This window comes from Aythya fuligula, chromosome 2, assembly GCF_009819795.1.
Source record: "Aythya fuligula isolate bAytFul2 chromosome 2, bAytFul2.pri, whole genome shotgun sequence".
NCBI classification, from domain to species: Eukaryota; Metazoa; Chordata; class Aves; order Anseriformes; family Anatidae; genus Aythya; species Aythya fuligula.
The window spans coordinates 120,509,983-120,526,034 of NC_045560.1; the positions used below are offsets into that span (position 1 = coordinate 120,509,983).

Sequence of the window (16,052 nt, forward strand, 5' to 3'; positions counted from 1 at the left end):
TTTGGGTGTTTCACATCCGATTCCTTCAAGCTCTCCAGTCTCAGAGGTGTTCTTGGAAAGGCAGAGGAGCCAGGCCCTTCTGCTGCCCACCTCTGAACTCTAGGATGCAGAAGTATCTCCCTAGTCCCAGATTCTCCCTTCACATTGCAGAAACTGAGGCACGTGCCATCCCCTTCCATGCTTTGGTTTCTCTGGGAAGGAAACTAAGGGTTTGGCTAGCAATGTAGTTGGAATTGCCTTTGGTCTACAGGTTCAAAGCATAAAGACCCTGAGACATGTTAAACTGCACTGGTTGCACAGATTAGACATAGATATTTTCAAATTGTTATCTTTCTATTTTACTACATTTTGTTCCTACATTTAAATGAGCAATAATTTTGAGGAGGTTAATCTTCCTCTGTCCAAAAACCTGTTCTTAAGCAAGAACATCTAAAGCATCTTCATACAGTTCTTCAAAATCTTTAATGAAGTTGTGTTTCATGATGCATTTGGAGATGAAGATGAGATTAATCTTTGTTAATAGGGCTTTTCATTCCCCCAGGTGGATGTGGTACTGAAGCTACCACCTGTAACTTGGACTTGGACACAACGTGCATCAAACAAATAATAGACTATACAGACATGAGTGTTTTGGTTAGGACATCATCATAAAGAATGAATGTCCTTTGCAGCTGCTAGGGTAAATGTGCATTTTCAGTGTAGGTCTGACATCCACAGACAAATGCTGCTACCTGGATAGTAGAATGTCTCAAAAGGTAACAACAAGGGATAAAGTAATGCAGAAAACAACAAGTAACAAGGTAAGGATGGTGTCTCTGCAATGAGAGAGACCAAAACAAAATATTGCCCTTCTATGGTCAGAACCAGTAACCAGAAGAATTGTATCACCTGGATGGCAACCCATTGTATATCTGCCATCTCCGTGCTATAAAGGCACTACCATGGTATGGATTCTCCAGGGTAGGTACAGGGCTTCACTGCACAGGGCTCACTGCAGGATGAAGAGTTAAACCCCTTTTTGAGGTATAAATCTTGTAAACTTTTCACTTCACTCATGAGGACTGGAAAATGCACATTGCAACAAAAATCTCCGTTTAGCATTAATTAAGGTTTTAATTGCACAGGTAGGTCAAATGACGAAATAGCCTGTTAGTGCCAGAAGGAAGGGAATCCCTTCCCTCCCAATCCCGTTTCCTCCTCCTCCTCCTTCCCCCTGTTTCCAGCCACACCCTCCCTTCCTTTGCTCTGGCTGGTGCTGGTGCTCACAAAATCCTGTTGTTGCTAGTTTAGCTCACTAGCCCAGCAGAAAAATACTCATATTTCTGGGTGGATTAGCGTTGTGCTGGAGCAGAGTTTAAGCTGTCCCACAGAAGAGCCTGACAATTGCTGGCACTGGCTGAGGACCAGCCACCAGCTACAGGGCAGGAGAAAGGGACTGGAGATGGGAGCAGATCTCCCTTTGGGGCTGGTGAGCTGTTAAACACCATTGTTGAATGCTCAAGTTTATTTAGTTTATTTATTAAGGGAAGCTTTAGGGCACTCAGCATATTTACATGTCTACATGATGAACAAGCTGTGCCATCAGGCAGTCTAGTGAAGATTTTGAAGACAGAGAATTGATGGTAGCCAAGAAACATGGCAAATGTGTAAGAATTATGGTAATGAAGTATAAATTTCCTCTGTTTTGGGTGTTCTTTATGCAATGGTTTATGCAACAGGGGAGTTTCTCCAGACGAGCTGTGGGCAGCGAGCCGCAGGCCAGGTGATGTGGTCACGGCAGGGCCCCGCGACGTCAGGACTTACGAACGCATGACGAGGGAAGGGAAAGCGAGACGAGATTAAAAATAAATAAACCAGTCACCGAAACAACGCGGAAAGAAAAACAAAAAGAATTTATTTTCAAAAAGAACAAAGGAAAGCGAGCCTTTCCTCAGGCAACCAGGCGGTGAGAAGGCACTAAGCTGCGCGACACGCCGCGGGCAAAGCCCCGCATCTAACCAGGGACACGGGCGAGGCACTGAGGGCCGGGACCCCCTGCCCCGTGGGGCAGAGCCGCCCCCAGCCCCGGGCTCCCCCTCTGCGGCCACCTCCGGGGCCCGGCCCCTTCTCTCGGCCGCCGCCGCCAGAGCATGCGCGGGGCCGGGCCAGCCCCGCCGCCGCCCCCGCTCCCCTCATAGCGGCGCCGCCGGGAGCTGCCGGAGCCGCTGGTGCCGCCGCTCGCCCCTGGGCTGGAGGTGAGGGGCGGGGGGGGGGGGGGGCGCTTCGTTCCCCTTTGTGCTTGGGCACGGGGCGGTGTGTGGGGAGGGTGAGGGGTGAGGAAGAGGAGGAGGGGGCCTGGTGGTGTCGGAGGGAGGAAGGGAAGGAGGAAGGGAAGGGAAGGGCTTCGCCCGCGGAGGCTGCGCCGCCGTCGCTCGGTGCCCGGCGCGGAGGAGCCGCCGAGCAGCCATTTCGTGGGGCCGGGGGGCGGCCGGCGCCTTCCCTGCCGGGGCTGCCTCCCGCACCGGGCTGCGGTGGAAGGAAAAGAGCGATTAAATAAAGGCTGTCTGCGCTGGCGTCCTCTTCGTGTGTTGGGGTTTTGGGGAGAGGGGCTTGGTCGGGGTCTGTACTGCTTTCTCTGTAGGGCTGCTGTGGGTGTGTTGCGCCTTTTGGGGTGAGGGAGCCTTCCTTCGGGTCTGAAATGGAGGCGGCGGATTCCTGAGCAAAGTGCGCAGCGAGAGCAAATGCTCAGAGGCCGATTAGATGGTATCAGAAGAAAAACACTTCTCTCTTTTTTTTTTTTTTCCTCTTTTATTGGAGGACGCCTCTTGCAAAACAGTTCCTGTCTTCCTGCTGTCTCAGCTCGACCTTCGGGAGGTTTTGTCCTTTAAAGATAAAACTTCGTCTCATGGCTTCTAGCTGCTCGGGAAGCCGAAACCAATACTTTGCTGTAGGTGCTGGTTTTGTGGCCTGCTGTAATCTCTCCACGGGACAAAACACTGTTATTCCTTCCCTTTGCCCCATCCAAATACCGTCTGCTGCTCCTTTCAGAGACGGCAGTCGCCACGGACAGGTCAGACTTCAGCTGGCTCTCAGCCTGCATTCAGCTCTGGTGTTTCCGACCCAAGAAATGTCGGGAAGCCCGTCATCTTCCAGTTGAGCCACTGTGTGTAGTAAGAGCCAGCTCCTGCATACAAAACTTCCTGCTAATAGCCCGAGAGTGTCACGAGTGCAGCCTGTCCGCAGTCTCTGCCCAGTGGTCAGGCACTTCCCTTGGTAAATAGGATCCTCTTGGTGAGGCAGCCTGCCCACGGGGCTGGCAGCTGGGTTTATGAGCTTGAGGGTACTTGGAAACTGGCATTTTCTCCTTTTGCTTTCATTTTTGCTTTCCTGAAAGCTTCAGGTTACTATAGGTGTTCTCCACAGGATGTAGGAGCTTGCAAACAATCGGGGCGAGTAGCTCCGTGTCGGTGTAGGCTTGGGAGTCGCCCACCTCCCTTCCTCTCCGCTCTGTGGTTACCACTCCCCTGCTCCTGCAGAAAGCCACGGCTGTCCAAACTTCATGTTCAAATCTGTTTGTGTTGTGAGTCATGGACGGATTCTTCCTGAGATTACTGGCAGTCCCCGACAGTGACGATTGCTGCTGAACTGTCATGTTTTAAACTAAACAGGGTATTTTGGGGCGTTTCACATTACCTAATGAGTGGTTAGATGTGTACCTTGGTGTTACAACTGCCTGCAAGGAAATCAAAAACGCTCCTTGCTGGTGTAAAAGCAACAAAGCTGGTATGCAGGGAGCCGGGCTCGCTGGATGCAGTGACGGGTGGCCGTTATTTTGGGTATTTATTGAAAAACCAGAAATAGCAACCAGTGAGATTGTAAGGAGGGAGCTGGCAGGCAGCTCCTTGGTGGCCCCGACAGAGGGTTGGAGTTGGAAGCTTCCAGCTGGGGAAGGGAGGTGGCCTGGGCGGTGGCAGAGTGGTGGGGTAAGCTGCTGGAGTGCTTCCTAAAGCGTTTGGGGAGCTAATATATGTTGAGTTTTGCTAGTACTCTTCGACAGAAAGCTCCTTGTTCCTCATATTAAAGTAGAAGAAGTTTCAGATGGCAGTCTGGCAAGTGTGACCAGAGATTGCAGGGCAGGATGAGGGTGGTCTGTGGAGGAAAACCAAAGCTGGTCCAGGTGGAAGTTTGCTGGTGTTTAGCTTAGTGATATGGTTTAGCGGAGGACTTGTTAGTTTTAGGTCAGAGGTTGGACTTGGTGATCTTGAGGTCTCTTCTAACCTTGAAATTCTGTGATTCTGTGTGGAAATGGTCACTGGGACCAGAGACACAGCAGACCCTGGGTGCTGTCTGTGCTACCATGCAGATGTTGGAGCTCGTGGTGGGCTTCTGCTCCCTTTGTTGCCCTATGATGGGACCACTCTGTCCCGTGGGGTGCTGACTGCTGACTTTGAACGTGTGCTGCAGCTGAAATCACCATGACCAACGTAGCTTGGAAGGAGATATCCAGCCTGATGTGTGTGCCTCTTCACTGGTATTGGCAGCAGAGTGCAGTGCCCAGGGACTGCATACCCGAGCAAGCGTTTTGCTGGGCTTGGGTTTGCATTAGCCATTACCCCTTTGTGTTGAGCAAAAGCATTTAATTGTTTTCAGGTCAATGCTGCCTTAAAATGGAATTTTAAACTCTCTTTAAATGTGTTTAATTTTTAAGGCTTCCAGGTCTTGGCTATACGTGGTTTAGCTGCATCAACTTCACAAAATTATCAGTTGCAAGTAATTACAAACACGTGGCCTGTTATGTCTGGGCAGTTCAGATCCCTGCCACGTTTTGGGCTCTTTTAAAGTTTTAATTGCAGTTTGACATGATACTTGAGCTCCTGGGCACTCTGCTGAACAAGTAGAAAAGCTGTTAGTGACCTTGATGTAATGCAAGGAGACATCTATTGTGTTCCTGCAGTGTCATGTTAGGCATCGGATTTTTTTTAATCAATTCGGTATCTGCATGTGAAGAAGCAGTTGCTCAAGGATTTATATAGTGGTTGCTTTTAGTCTGGACTTATAGTTAACTCGTTACGCAAATGAGGACCTCTGAAGTGTTTGGATGAGAAAATTAATCCCCAAACCAGAAGCTATTAGTAGTGCTGCCCCGTTAACTGTTCTCTGTGCCATATGTAACTTGCAAGACTTTGTCATGTTTTGATCTCTTCTCCTTCTGTTCCTCTTCTAGCCTTCCTCCTCTCAGTTAACACGTTCACGTAATTTGGGGTGAAATGTCTCATTACTCTTTTGCAAAGCTCTGTTGACCTTGGTGAGAACTTGAGTGAAGGATCTCTTGAAAATGGCATTGCCTAAAGCCTCTGGTGCCCAGCTGTAGCAGAGCTGAGCGTCGGTATGGTGCATTACAGGATCATGTGAAGTGGTTTTTTTTTTTTATTATTACTTCCTGTTAATGTTGTCACAGGGCTTTCACAACATCACATGAGAGGCAGGCTGAAGTCCCTGTGGATTTTGAAACTCACCTCTGACTGAATCTGGCTGGCTTATAATGTGGTACAAGCGGACATGGGAAGCCAGCTCTGTTGAGTGACTCCTTTTGTAGGAACATCAGAATTATCAGAGTGTTTAGATACTTGGGGTAATAGTGTGAAAGCTTACAGAGTTGTATATAAATTACTGTTGTGTTTGTGTGGAGGAATATGATTAGGTTTTTCTTTCAAACCTCCTCACTGTTGCATCATTGCCTCCTACACTCTTTCTTTGTGATACTTACTGTGAAACAGTTTTCTCTGTGTGGGATTTCTCATAGCTGAGACCTAAACTTTGGCATCACTAAGTATAGTAAATAAAGCCTATTACACAAAGACTATTATTGATAATAGATTAAATAGATAGCCTTAATGGAATTTGTCTCTAGTGCTGCGTATCTGTCATGCTGAGACTTGCAGGTCACAGCTGAACTTATTTAATGCTTTGTCTGTTTTCTCTTTTCTTTTTTAAGTTGTAACATTAGGTAAATACCTGATGTCTAACCCTGTTTTGTTTGCTTTTCTCCTTTCCGTGTCTTCCTGTAACTCAGTGAGACTGCATCAAAATGTCTCTCTATCCTTCCCTGGAAGATCTGAAGGTGGACAAAGTTATTCAGGTATGGGAGGCTTTTGTAAAAGTAGTGTTGGTGACAATAATAGATGTGTTGATATTTAGTAAGGGGAGGGGGGGATTGCTATGGAAGTTGTGATGTAATGTTTTACCATTGCACTTCTAAGGATCATTGGACCCTTGAAGTTGTAGGTAAGGATTGTAGTTGGGATTTCTTTGTTCCGTCTGCCATGTGCTTCTTATGTGAAGATGCAGTTGGGTAACACGAAATTTGCCCCCCTGAACAAACAAACCAACCCACCCTGCCTGGAGCTAAAGATCAACTGCTAGAGTTTGTGATCTAAATGCTAAATTTGATCTATTTACTACTTTTATCTTTTGTGACCACTGAATGAAGCAGTGAGGAAATGGAAGTAGGGTATCTCTGTGTTGATAGACAAAATCTGTGTCCACAGCAAATCAGTGAGATTAAAATGGCTGCTGGTTTAAACGTAAACTTCTTGCACCAAATATTCTAACCAGTTGTTTTTGCCCAGCATTTAAGTTAGAGACATTTCTTCTAAATATGTTTGATAAATAATGAGTCACTCGTGCTCTGAAACTTCTCTCTAAACAAAACTTCCTGAAGAGGACTACGGGATCTTCTATTTTTAAACATTATTTCCGTGAGGGGGGGGAAAAAATAAAAAAATTAATTCAACAAGACAATTGAATTACTTAAGTGATTCATGTGTCCTGTACAGCATAGTTTTCGTTGTGCTGAAACTTTTCCCCACCTTTAACCTGTGTCTTAGAGATAGATACTGGGATAGCTGTTCCTGTCATACTTAGCAGGCCTCTGTATGCTAATTTATTTTGGCCTCATGTATTCATGATCAGTGAAAAACAGGTAGCTGAGATACCATGAGGAGGAAGGGAATTAGCTTACTTTAGTGCTATCTCTTCTATTTGCAAGTCAGCAACAGACAGTGAAAACACTAAGTTTAGTTTCTAAGCTCAGTTGTGCGTTTGGGACCTCCTGTAGAAAACTCCTAGGAGGTCTGTTTCTTTCAGAAGGTGTTAAATTAGTAGCACTGAATTTCGTGGAATGTGAATTGCAACCTGCAGGTAACTGTGGCAGAACTCATGGCTGATACCTGTAAGCAGTGAAAATGTAGAACTGCCATTCAACTGAAAACAAACCTACAAAACACTCTGCAAATGCCGTACTTCCATAATTTTAAATTTTAAAGTTTGTCGGCCAAGTTGAATGTGTCTTTCAGGGAGATCTTAGGCTCTTTAACTTGCTTAATAACAAAACTGGAACTGAGGTTGATGGTCAAGCTTTTGTGTTATTTGTGCAACTGTCTTTGAGGAAGGTACGAGTTTCTGTTGACATAATAATGCAGTATATTGTATTAAATCATTTGTTTCAAAGAAAACAGCTAACTTCAGAGCTTCAAGATAATGGCAACAATGTGTAAAATAATGCATAGTCTCCTGGCTTCATAGTAAAGATATTTGTAATTCCTCTTTTACAAGATAACACATGAGTTTCCTTGCTCTTAGGCTCAGACCGCCTTTTCTTCAAATCCAGCTAATCCAGCAATCTTGTCTGAAGCTTCTGCTCCTATTCCTCAAGATGGAGGTAAGATCATATACTGTGTGGTATCCTAATGTTTTGGAAAGCAGTTATGAAACTCTATAGTTAAAGTGCAGTCAAATACCTATAAAGATGAAACTGTTTACTGAAGGTGAGGCCATGCCTTTTTGGAAACGCTTCCCCAAGTGCAAACAAAAAAAAAGTGGCAAATAACATTTTTGTAGCTTTAAGAAGCCTTTTTTTTTAAGTGAGCCTAACGTAACAAGATCTGTTGCTGGTACTGTTTGATCTCTCCTTAATGCTTACCTCAAATGCTTATGTACTTATCACGTGTTTGTAAACTTCAGAGAGCAGCCTGAGTCTGAGCGTCTTTCCCCTACCCCACCCCCAGCATATGAGCTTGCTGGGGAGCAAACAAGCACAAATCTCTGTCAGTAGAGAAGAGGAACTTCGCTACTGTCATGCAAGCAAAATAAAGCTTCCTGCAGATTTTGGGCTCAAAGGTCTGTTGGGTAATCCACCAGACCTAAAGTTGTATCGACTGATATCTCCTCCTGTTTACTCCATGCTCATATACACCCACAAACATGCATGGATATGTTTGAATTCTGGGCTATTAAGTTATGTTTGGTCTAAAGGACCTAAAATCTAACGAGCTTGACCAGCTGCAGTGCTGGAATAGCCATCAGGAATGTTGGTGGATCTGATATTAAAGCATGGTAGGTGTACCTTTGTCTCCAGTTCTGCTCTTGGAGTTGGTGCATCTAAGATCACTTTAAGGATGGATTTTCTACAGCTCACCTTAAATCCAGGAAGGATCTAAGTTCTTACCTGACCTAACCTCATTAGAGTAAGTTTGCTTCAGCAGTTCCTCTCCCTGGCAGCATTTCTTTAGACTGTCTGGAGTTTGAATTCTCCTGCAACTTCTATGTCTACTGTACTGCTGGCCAAATGACATTTTGACATCAGCTTGTCTGCAAATTTCTCAGGAGCTGTGTGTGGCTGAAGACTGCTTATCGCTTAGATCACCTTTCCTTTGGGATATGTTGTTAACAATCTCTAGGACTTGCCAAACCCACAGGGGATCTCTGTCTTGGTAAAGGCAGGAGAAGATACATCTGACATCTCTTGATGATGTTTTCTGCTGTTTTGGAGACTCTTTGAATGAGAATGTAATAGCAAGATTCATTCTATGTTGTCTTTTATGAAGAATGAAGGAGAAAAATCAATTCACTGCAGAAGTCTTGGGAAGCTTTAATTGCCTATAATCATAGGGGCTTGAAAGGCAAGCAGAAGACAGCCACAGAGCTACTCATTAGAGGTTTACTAATCTGTATCAGTGAAACCAGTTTGGAAATAAGATTGGGCAGTTCCCACATGAAACAGAATGCTCATGTGACAGCTGACAGTATTAAGGGACAAAAAAAGTTTTTCTTGATGGGATTAGAATTCTTTGTAATGGCCTTTGAGTTCCTTCCTGGAAAAGTAGCTTTCAGTTTCTGGTCAAATGTGGGTTCTTATAATAGCTGTTCTTAAACATATACCCATAAATGAACACTAAAAACAAAAACATCATCTGTGTGGATCAGGGAGCCTATGTGCTTTCAAGACTGCCCCTTGTACCACTTGGCTCTCTGAGCAGCCTTTTCTGTCTCTGCTGATTTGGTCAAAAGGGCGTGTGTTCTTGTAACTGCTTCTTGTTAAATAGCATCACTTAATTATCTCTGGAATGTCAAGAGCAGCATCAAGCTTCTTTCCAGAGTGGTTTGACTCAAGGTCTGACAAATCTGACTTTTCTCCCATTCCCAGCCACCTGCTCCTCTCAGAGTAGAGGAATGTCCTGCTGGATATTTTAAGGTCCGCAGTTTTTTTTTTTCTCTTGGTATGAGGACTGTATCTAAACAAGACTTCAATTTGAAGCTATGGGAAAATGACAGCCACTTTCTCATGAAGAATATTATAGTCAATTTTCTTCTGTGTGTTGCTTCTTTGTATGGGCTTCTGTTTTTTTTTTTAGTTCTATCAGATCCTACACATTCAGTATCTGTTGGTTCCATGAATTCCTCTTGCACTGCACACTTCTGTCAATGCCATTCCCTCACGCGTTTTCAATTTATCCTGTGTTCTCCAGCTATCCTGCTGTGGGGGTGGGAGGGAGAGTAAGTAGTTCCACACCAATTGCCTGTAAACTTTGGAGGAAAGAAGGGCTTGTCATGATGGACTGGAGTACAGCATTGGTTTTGGACCTCATCACCGCATAGCTAATGTTGGTTGTGCCATGAAAGAAAGAAATGAATGGAATTGCTTAAAGAACATGGATAACTTTTAGTTATCTCAAAAGCACTGCTCCTGTAGTTGCTTTTCTCAGCTGGGCTAGAATAACAGTCCTGATTCAGGTGGATCTCACACTGTAATTTTCAAGTTACGTACATTACGATACTGCAAGGTTTGTTTAAGTTGTTGTCTGTGTGATAGCAATAAACTGGTTTGTTAAACATATTAATGGCTTTGTTTTTCTTGTTCGTGTAGGTTTATACCCCAGACTATATCCAGAACTTTCTCAGTACATGGGCCTGAGCCTCAATGAAGAAGAGGTGCAGAGAAACCTACCAGTGGCAGCAGCTGGTCAGCCACAAGGGGTAGGTATCAGTCAAGCATACCTTAGAAACTGAAAGTATAAAGAATAAATGTGTATCTACCATTCTAGATAGTAGACTTATTTGTAGTATGTATCCCACCTCACTGGTAAATGATTTTTTTTTTTTTTTTTTTTTTTTAAGTAGCAGAGGCTATTTTTCTACAGCTTTAAACAGAACACCACACTTCCAGTTTGGGGGGCAGGAGGGGAAGAACTGGTGTTGTGACTTGCATTTTAATTTTGCTGCTTTTCTTTTTTTTAATCACTTGATATAAACTGACATACAAGTATTGTAAAAAGTTGAAATTAAGTTGTCTGGCTATTTTGTCTTAATCAGCAACTGGTAACACGACCTTCTACTAATTACATGGTAGCTCCAGTGACTGGAAATGATATTGGAATTCGCAGAGCAGAAATTAAGCAAGGCATCCGTGAAGCAATTTTGTGTAAAGATCAAGATGGAAAAATAGGACTTCGCCTGAAGTCTGTTGACAATGTAAGTACAGAAGCTTGCTTTTGCCTATACAAATCCTACTGCTGAATTAAATTAGTAGTTGAATTAGTGTATGGTCAGAGAACTGTCTATTATATAATACTTGCTTGTCTGTTACTAGAATTTGAAAACCCTCTGTTAGATCTGAAACTAGGGCATTGACTAAGATCTAATTTTATAGCAGTAATTTATTTTCATATAACACCTGGAGAATAGCTGTAGTATTTCTTCAGAGTATAAAATGTCCTTGCAGAGCTGCTGTGACTCTAGTTAGCAGTTTAAGTACTTCCCAGAGTTTCCACAAAGATACAGAAGTCTTGAAGTTCAACAGTAGGCAGAGAAATGAATGTGATATAAAAGGAGAGGTATTTTTACAAACTCTTGCAATATGCTACTCATGAGAGAATTTAGGATAGTGAGGGTGTCAGCTATATACAAGGAGGAATTTAAAATCTCTCTTCTAGTTTCCTTTAACATGACTGTAGCTGCCAAAAGGTCCAGGAGGTTGTCTGCTTCAGAGCTTCCCTGTTTAGTTATTTTCAGATTCTCAGTATGAGAAATGCTACTTCTTTGTCTCTCTTTCTTGGGTGTGTTTTGGCTGGGTCATTTATTTACTCAAGGTTTCACATAGAACTACAGAATCATTTTAATCCTAACCCAGGAAATACTGGAGTTTTCCTAGAAAGTAGTGTGAATTCTCTGTTGCCTGCCCTCACCCCATGGGAGGGTTTATTTATCTTCTGTGTTGACATCCTTTACTTAGTTTTGGGGTTACTTTGACTGGAAACATTGTGTTTTTTTTAACACTTTTTTTTTTTTTTTTTTACTTGAGGTGCTAACAGTAAGTAAAAAAAAAAAAAGTTAAAAAGTAATGGGTTGAGAAAGAAGGAAAAATCTGCTATAGAGTTCTTAGTATTGATGATCTATTTCTCAAGCTATATGTAGACAGTCTTACACAGGAGTTTGTAGTCAAATTCCCAGGCAGACATGCAAATTTAGTACCAGTCTATATGACCTAGTTTTTCAGAATTCTTGTTAAAACAGTATTTACTCCTTCAAGGAAGGTGTTACTGTGAAGCACATGTCTCTTAATTTCTAGAAATCTAAACAGAACAGACTTCCTTATTTCCTAACTTCATTCTAACATTAATATCTATCAGTCTCTTAAAGACATCTATAAACTTACTGAAATTTCAAAAATGTGTCTTAAAGACTTGATGAATTCGTCTCCTTTTGTCTATCTGGTTGGTATTACACAAGAATAGAAAACAAGGGCTGTGTATTCAGTGATTGGCATTTAAGGAAGAACATCCTGTTTCTACCATGCCCCCTTCTTTTGCAGGGTATATTTGTCCAGTTAGTCCAAGCAAACTCTCCAGCATCTCTAGCTGGTCTGCGGTTTGGGGACCAAGTTCTGCAGATCAATGGTGAAAACTGTGCCGGATGGAGTTCTGATAAAGCACACAAAGTTCTGAAACAGGCTTCTGGAGAGAGGATTTCAATGATCATTCGGGACAGGTAAGACTGACTGCAGATTGTTGTTATCCATCTTGGAATAACTGTGAAGTTCAGGTCTCCCTCACCTGAGAAGCATGGCAGGCATACAAAATATGTTTGTCTACTTTACTATTAAAGATCATTAGAAATGTTCCTTTTTATAGGGAACAGTCAAAATAATATTTCAAAATAGTCACTAACTCGTGAAGTGCCACTGCACACCTCTTGCTTGTGCATGATGAGGCCTAACACCTTCAACATAAACTAATGAGTGATAGTGTAACGAGTGATAGCATAATGTAAATTCTGAGTTCAAGAGTTCTGTGCTTTCTCTGACACAATTTGACTTTTGCTTATACGTATTGAAGCTTCTGCTTACTGAAATACCAATAAAAACAGTATCAAAATAGTCGCTGTATTAATGAGCTTAAATTCTTCACTTCCATTTTTATTTAGCATGGTAGTTTTCTTGTGGACTTTACTGCTCACATACGAGTTCATGCCAGGCTCACTAAAAGTATGCTTGATAAACCAGTATGTTTTTAATCAATATAAGGTATTTAATATATGTAGTAATAATGGGACAGATGCAACATGGTCTCTAGGCTGAGATGACAGAGGATGTGTGACATGACTAAGTACATGTCTTCAGTAACTTTTTCAATGTTCTTTTGTGTTTGAGTCAAGTTTGACCCCAATGGGGGGCATATGACTTCTATTGTATTAAAACATAAGATTCCCTACTGTCTACCACTTCTGCGCCCAACTTCTGCTCTCTTGCTGGATTTCTTAACTTCTTAAGACAACTTAAAGATTTGTTGTTTATAACACAGTGAAAAATCTGTTGGAGAAGCCTTTAATCTCCAGAATCACGCAGTCACCTACAGTTGTCAAAATGGCCTGCAGTATTTTAGCTACCTGGTAACATTGGTTAGGCAGAACTTAAGTTTGAATGGGCATTTGTGTGGTTGGCTGTTGGGTGGTTTAGTAATCCAGAGGGTGGAATACCTGTAGAAAAGAGAAGACACAAAAACTTTAAAAACTAATTTCCATATGGAAAGTGACTTCAGCCTAGAAAGAAGAGATTACAATAGCAAGTAGTCCCAAAATGAAGTTAAACCCCTACCACTTTTGATTGTACTCTTTAGAGACTCATACATCAACTACATTAACCTTTTTGCAAATCAAAGGTACTAAAATAGTGTGTGGTTCTCTCTGTGGTTTGGTAGACTGAAAGCATGTTCTTGCATTAAGGTTATTCTGTTTCTTACAGGCCTTTTGAACGAATTATTACCATGCACAAAGACAGCACAGGGCATGTTGGCTTCATATTCAAGAATGGAAAAATAACCTCAATAGTGAAAGACAGTTCTGCTGCGAGAAATGGACTTCTTACGGAGCACAACATCTGTGAAATCAATGGCCAGAACGTCATTGGACTGAAGGTACATTTTGAGGCTTCTCTGTGGTTTTCTTTCTGTAGGCAGGGCAACTCATTCTCTTCCTCTCTACCTCTACCTTTTATAGTTGGTTCTCAGTTTTTATCTTTAAGGTATGCTTTGCCAACAAAGGAATAAGTTTTTCCCCCTGCCAGCCACTGTAAAATCATAGTAGAATGTCTATATCCTTACTCCAATGAGTTCCTGTAAGGGATGACTCCGTAGGAAGTTCATTAGCACTGCAGCTTAGTGATTTGCCCTGAAGGTTAAATACTGTAAGCAAGGAGTTGTGTGGCTGTTAAGCTGCGTGAATGTGTCTCGATTGGGTTCCTGAACTGCTGCATTATTAGTCATCTCAAGTGATGTTGCTGATATGATTTCTTGTTCAATAACAGGACCCCCAGATAGCAGACATCTTGGCAACAGCTGGAAATGTAGTGACAATTACCATCATGCCTTCCAGTATTTATGAGTATATAATAAAGAGGTAGGTAACAACCAAATTAAAGCAGCCATGGTGTTAATTATATCAAAGCTGACAATTATTTTGCAGGTTAAATAAAATGTAATTGTCTTGCCATGAGAACAAACCTGATAGAAGGTCTAGTTAAGGTGGTGAAGTCTGAAAGTGTACATAATCCAGTGGTTTTAATCAGACTAATGTGATGTGGTTCTGTTTTTAAACTGTTGATATGTTAGTGATGCTCCTTTTGACTTTTATTCTTTTGAAAACCCCCCTTCTAAACATGACTAAATTTGAATCTCTGAGCACTTTGAAGTACATGGATAATACCAGTCTTTGCTACCTTGCAACTAAACTGCTTCTAGTGCAGCTAGTTCTGGTGATGTAAACATGATTCTTGGCAGGATGTCGTTGGGTTTCTCTAATCCTTTAGCTGTAGAAAGCTAGTGCTGCCAAATCTCTCCTGGGGGGAAAAAAAAAAGTTTTAAAGCTGCTAGGAATTAATTGTAACACTTTGAATGCTTAAAGCATAATTAAGTGTTCCTCCCCACCCGCATTGTATGTTCTTCCTACAAAGCTGTTTCCAGGACAGCTGTCTTCCCACCAGCCCTTTTCCTCCCTCCTACTTGTGATACTGCTCTGAACAAATGACTGCATCTTGAAAGATGTTTGTATCACAACCCAGCTGCTAGCAAAATGTTGGGTATTGGGACACGTCTTATTTATGCAGTGTAGTGCAGCTTTTCTAGAGCAATGTATTTGTTAAAACAGTGGAGTGAGACTAATTTTTAAATCAAATTAAAGGGCTAGCAAGGACAAAGATACAGTGAACAGACGCTTTTAGTCAGTTTCCATGTCTGTCTTAAAAACCTGAATGACTTTTCCTTTTCTATAGGATGGCAACTAGCATTATGAAAAGCCTGATGGATCACTCCATTCCTGAAGTCTAAACGTGCATCATGTACATGTGTCTGTACATACATTTGATGAGAATTCCACTAAACTCGGGCTATTATACTCAGTGATTTCTTTCTTCTGCACATGAGCCTTTCTGGAGGCCAAGAGAAGATATGCTGCATCAAGCATTTGCATCTATAATGGCTGGGAATGTTACAGTTCAACATATCTTGTTTATTCACAAACTGTAAAACTTGTAGCCTTATATGCTTGACGAATGTGAAATTCCAATTGTGTTATGACTTTTCGTAGATCTCTTCCTTAGTTCACTACTCCTATAAGCCATTGCAACTAAAGGAACCAGATATCACTTGCAAAATTATGTGTTGTTACCTAGGGCAATGCTGTGCTTTGTATGTTTAAGAGAAACAAGTATTTTTACTGCTTTCTGTCTGCAAGAGTAGATATGAAATAGCCTATTTAGAAGTATGGCTAGTACTAGTTTATTTCTTGTTCTAGTAAATTCTGTTTACACAAGTATGCCAGCTAAGCTGAATATAGCTGAAGGCATCATTCAGTAAGTATATTAAATAAGGTAGTGTACAGATAATCAAATCTTTTTATTACTTGTTATATGAATTGTAACTGATGCTTATCTCTCGCCTTAACCAAGTTCTTAAAGATTCAGAAGTAACCAAATAAATGACTGAAACTTTAGATGGTGTGTGTGCATGTTCTTGAGGTGAGCTGAGACAGGTTTCTTTCTTAAGGTCATTTTCAGCTGGCAAGAAAGACAAGGTAGGAAATAAAGTTTTAAATAGCTTTCTAACAAAGGTCATAGGCATGTTCAACTGAGATTTTTAAGTGATCTGAAGCTAAATGCCAGGTGGTGAGCAGTTTCTTTTTTCATGTTCTATTCTAGCTTCTAGCTGTGCAGTTCTCCTCCTCAGATGTTGCAGTAGCCCAATGCA

The 16,052-nt window shown here is 42.1% G+C and overlaps 1 protein-coding gene across 1 annotated transcript; it reads left to right on the plus strand.

Moving 5' to 3' along the window:
* The first annotated feature begins 2,164 nt into the window (after positions 1-2,164).
* On the plus strand, positions 2,165-15,798 carry SDCBP (syndecan binding protein). The gene is made up of 9 exons (XM_032182459.1): positions 2,165-2,234; positions 6,053-6,118; positions 7,621-7,699; positions 10,184-10,293; positions 10,630-10,788; positions 12,128-12,303; positions 13,556-13,727; positions 14,117-14,208; positions 15,080-15,798. Exons 2-9 carry the CDS (start codon positions 6,068-6,070, stop codon positions 15,132-15,134), a joined length of 894 nt encoding a protein of 297 aa, XP_032038350.1. The 5' UTR covers positions 2,165-2,234; positions 6,053-6,067; the 3' UTR covers positions 15,135-15,798.
* Positions 15,799-16,052: the final 254 nt, after the last annotated feature.

Excerpts from the sequence above, each read along its gene's own strand:
- SDCBP (XM_032182459.1), top strand. The coding sequence starts at position 6,068 with ATGTCTCTCTATCCTTCCCTGGAAGATCTGAAGGTGGACAAAGTTATT. Across the intron at positions 7,700-10,183 it reads TCCTATTCCTCAAGATGGAG|GTTTATACCCCAGACTATAT; the intron begins GTAAGATCATAT and ends TTGTTCGTGTAG. Across the intron at positions 10,294-10,629 it reads CAGCTGGTCAGCCACAAGGG|CAACTGGTAACACGACCTTC; the intron begins GTAGGTATCAGT and ends TGTCTTAATCAG.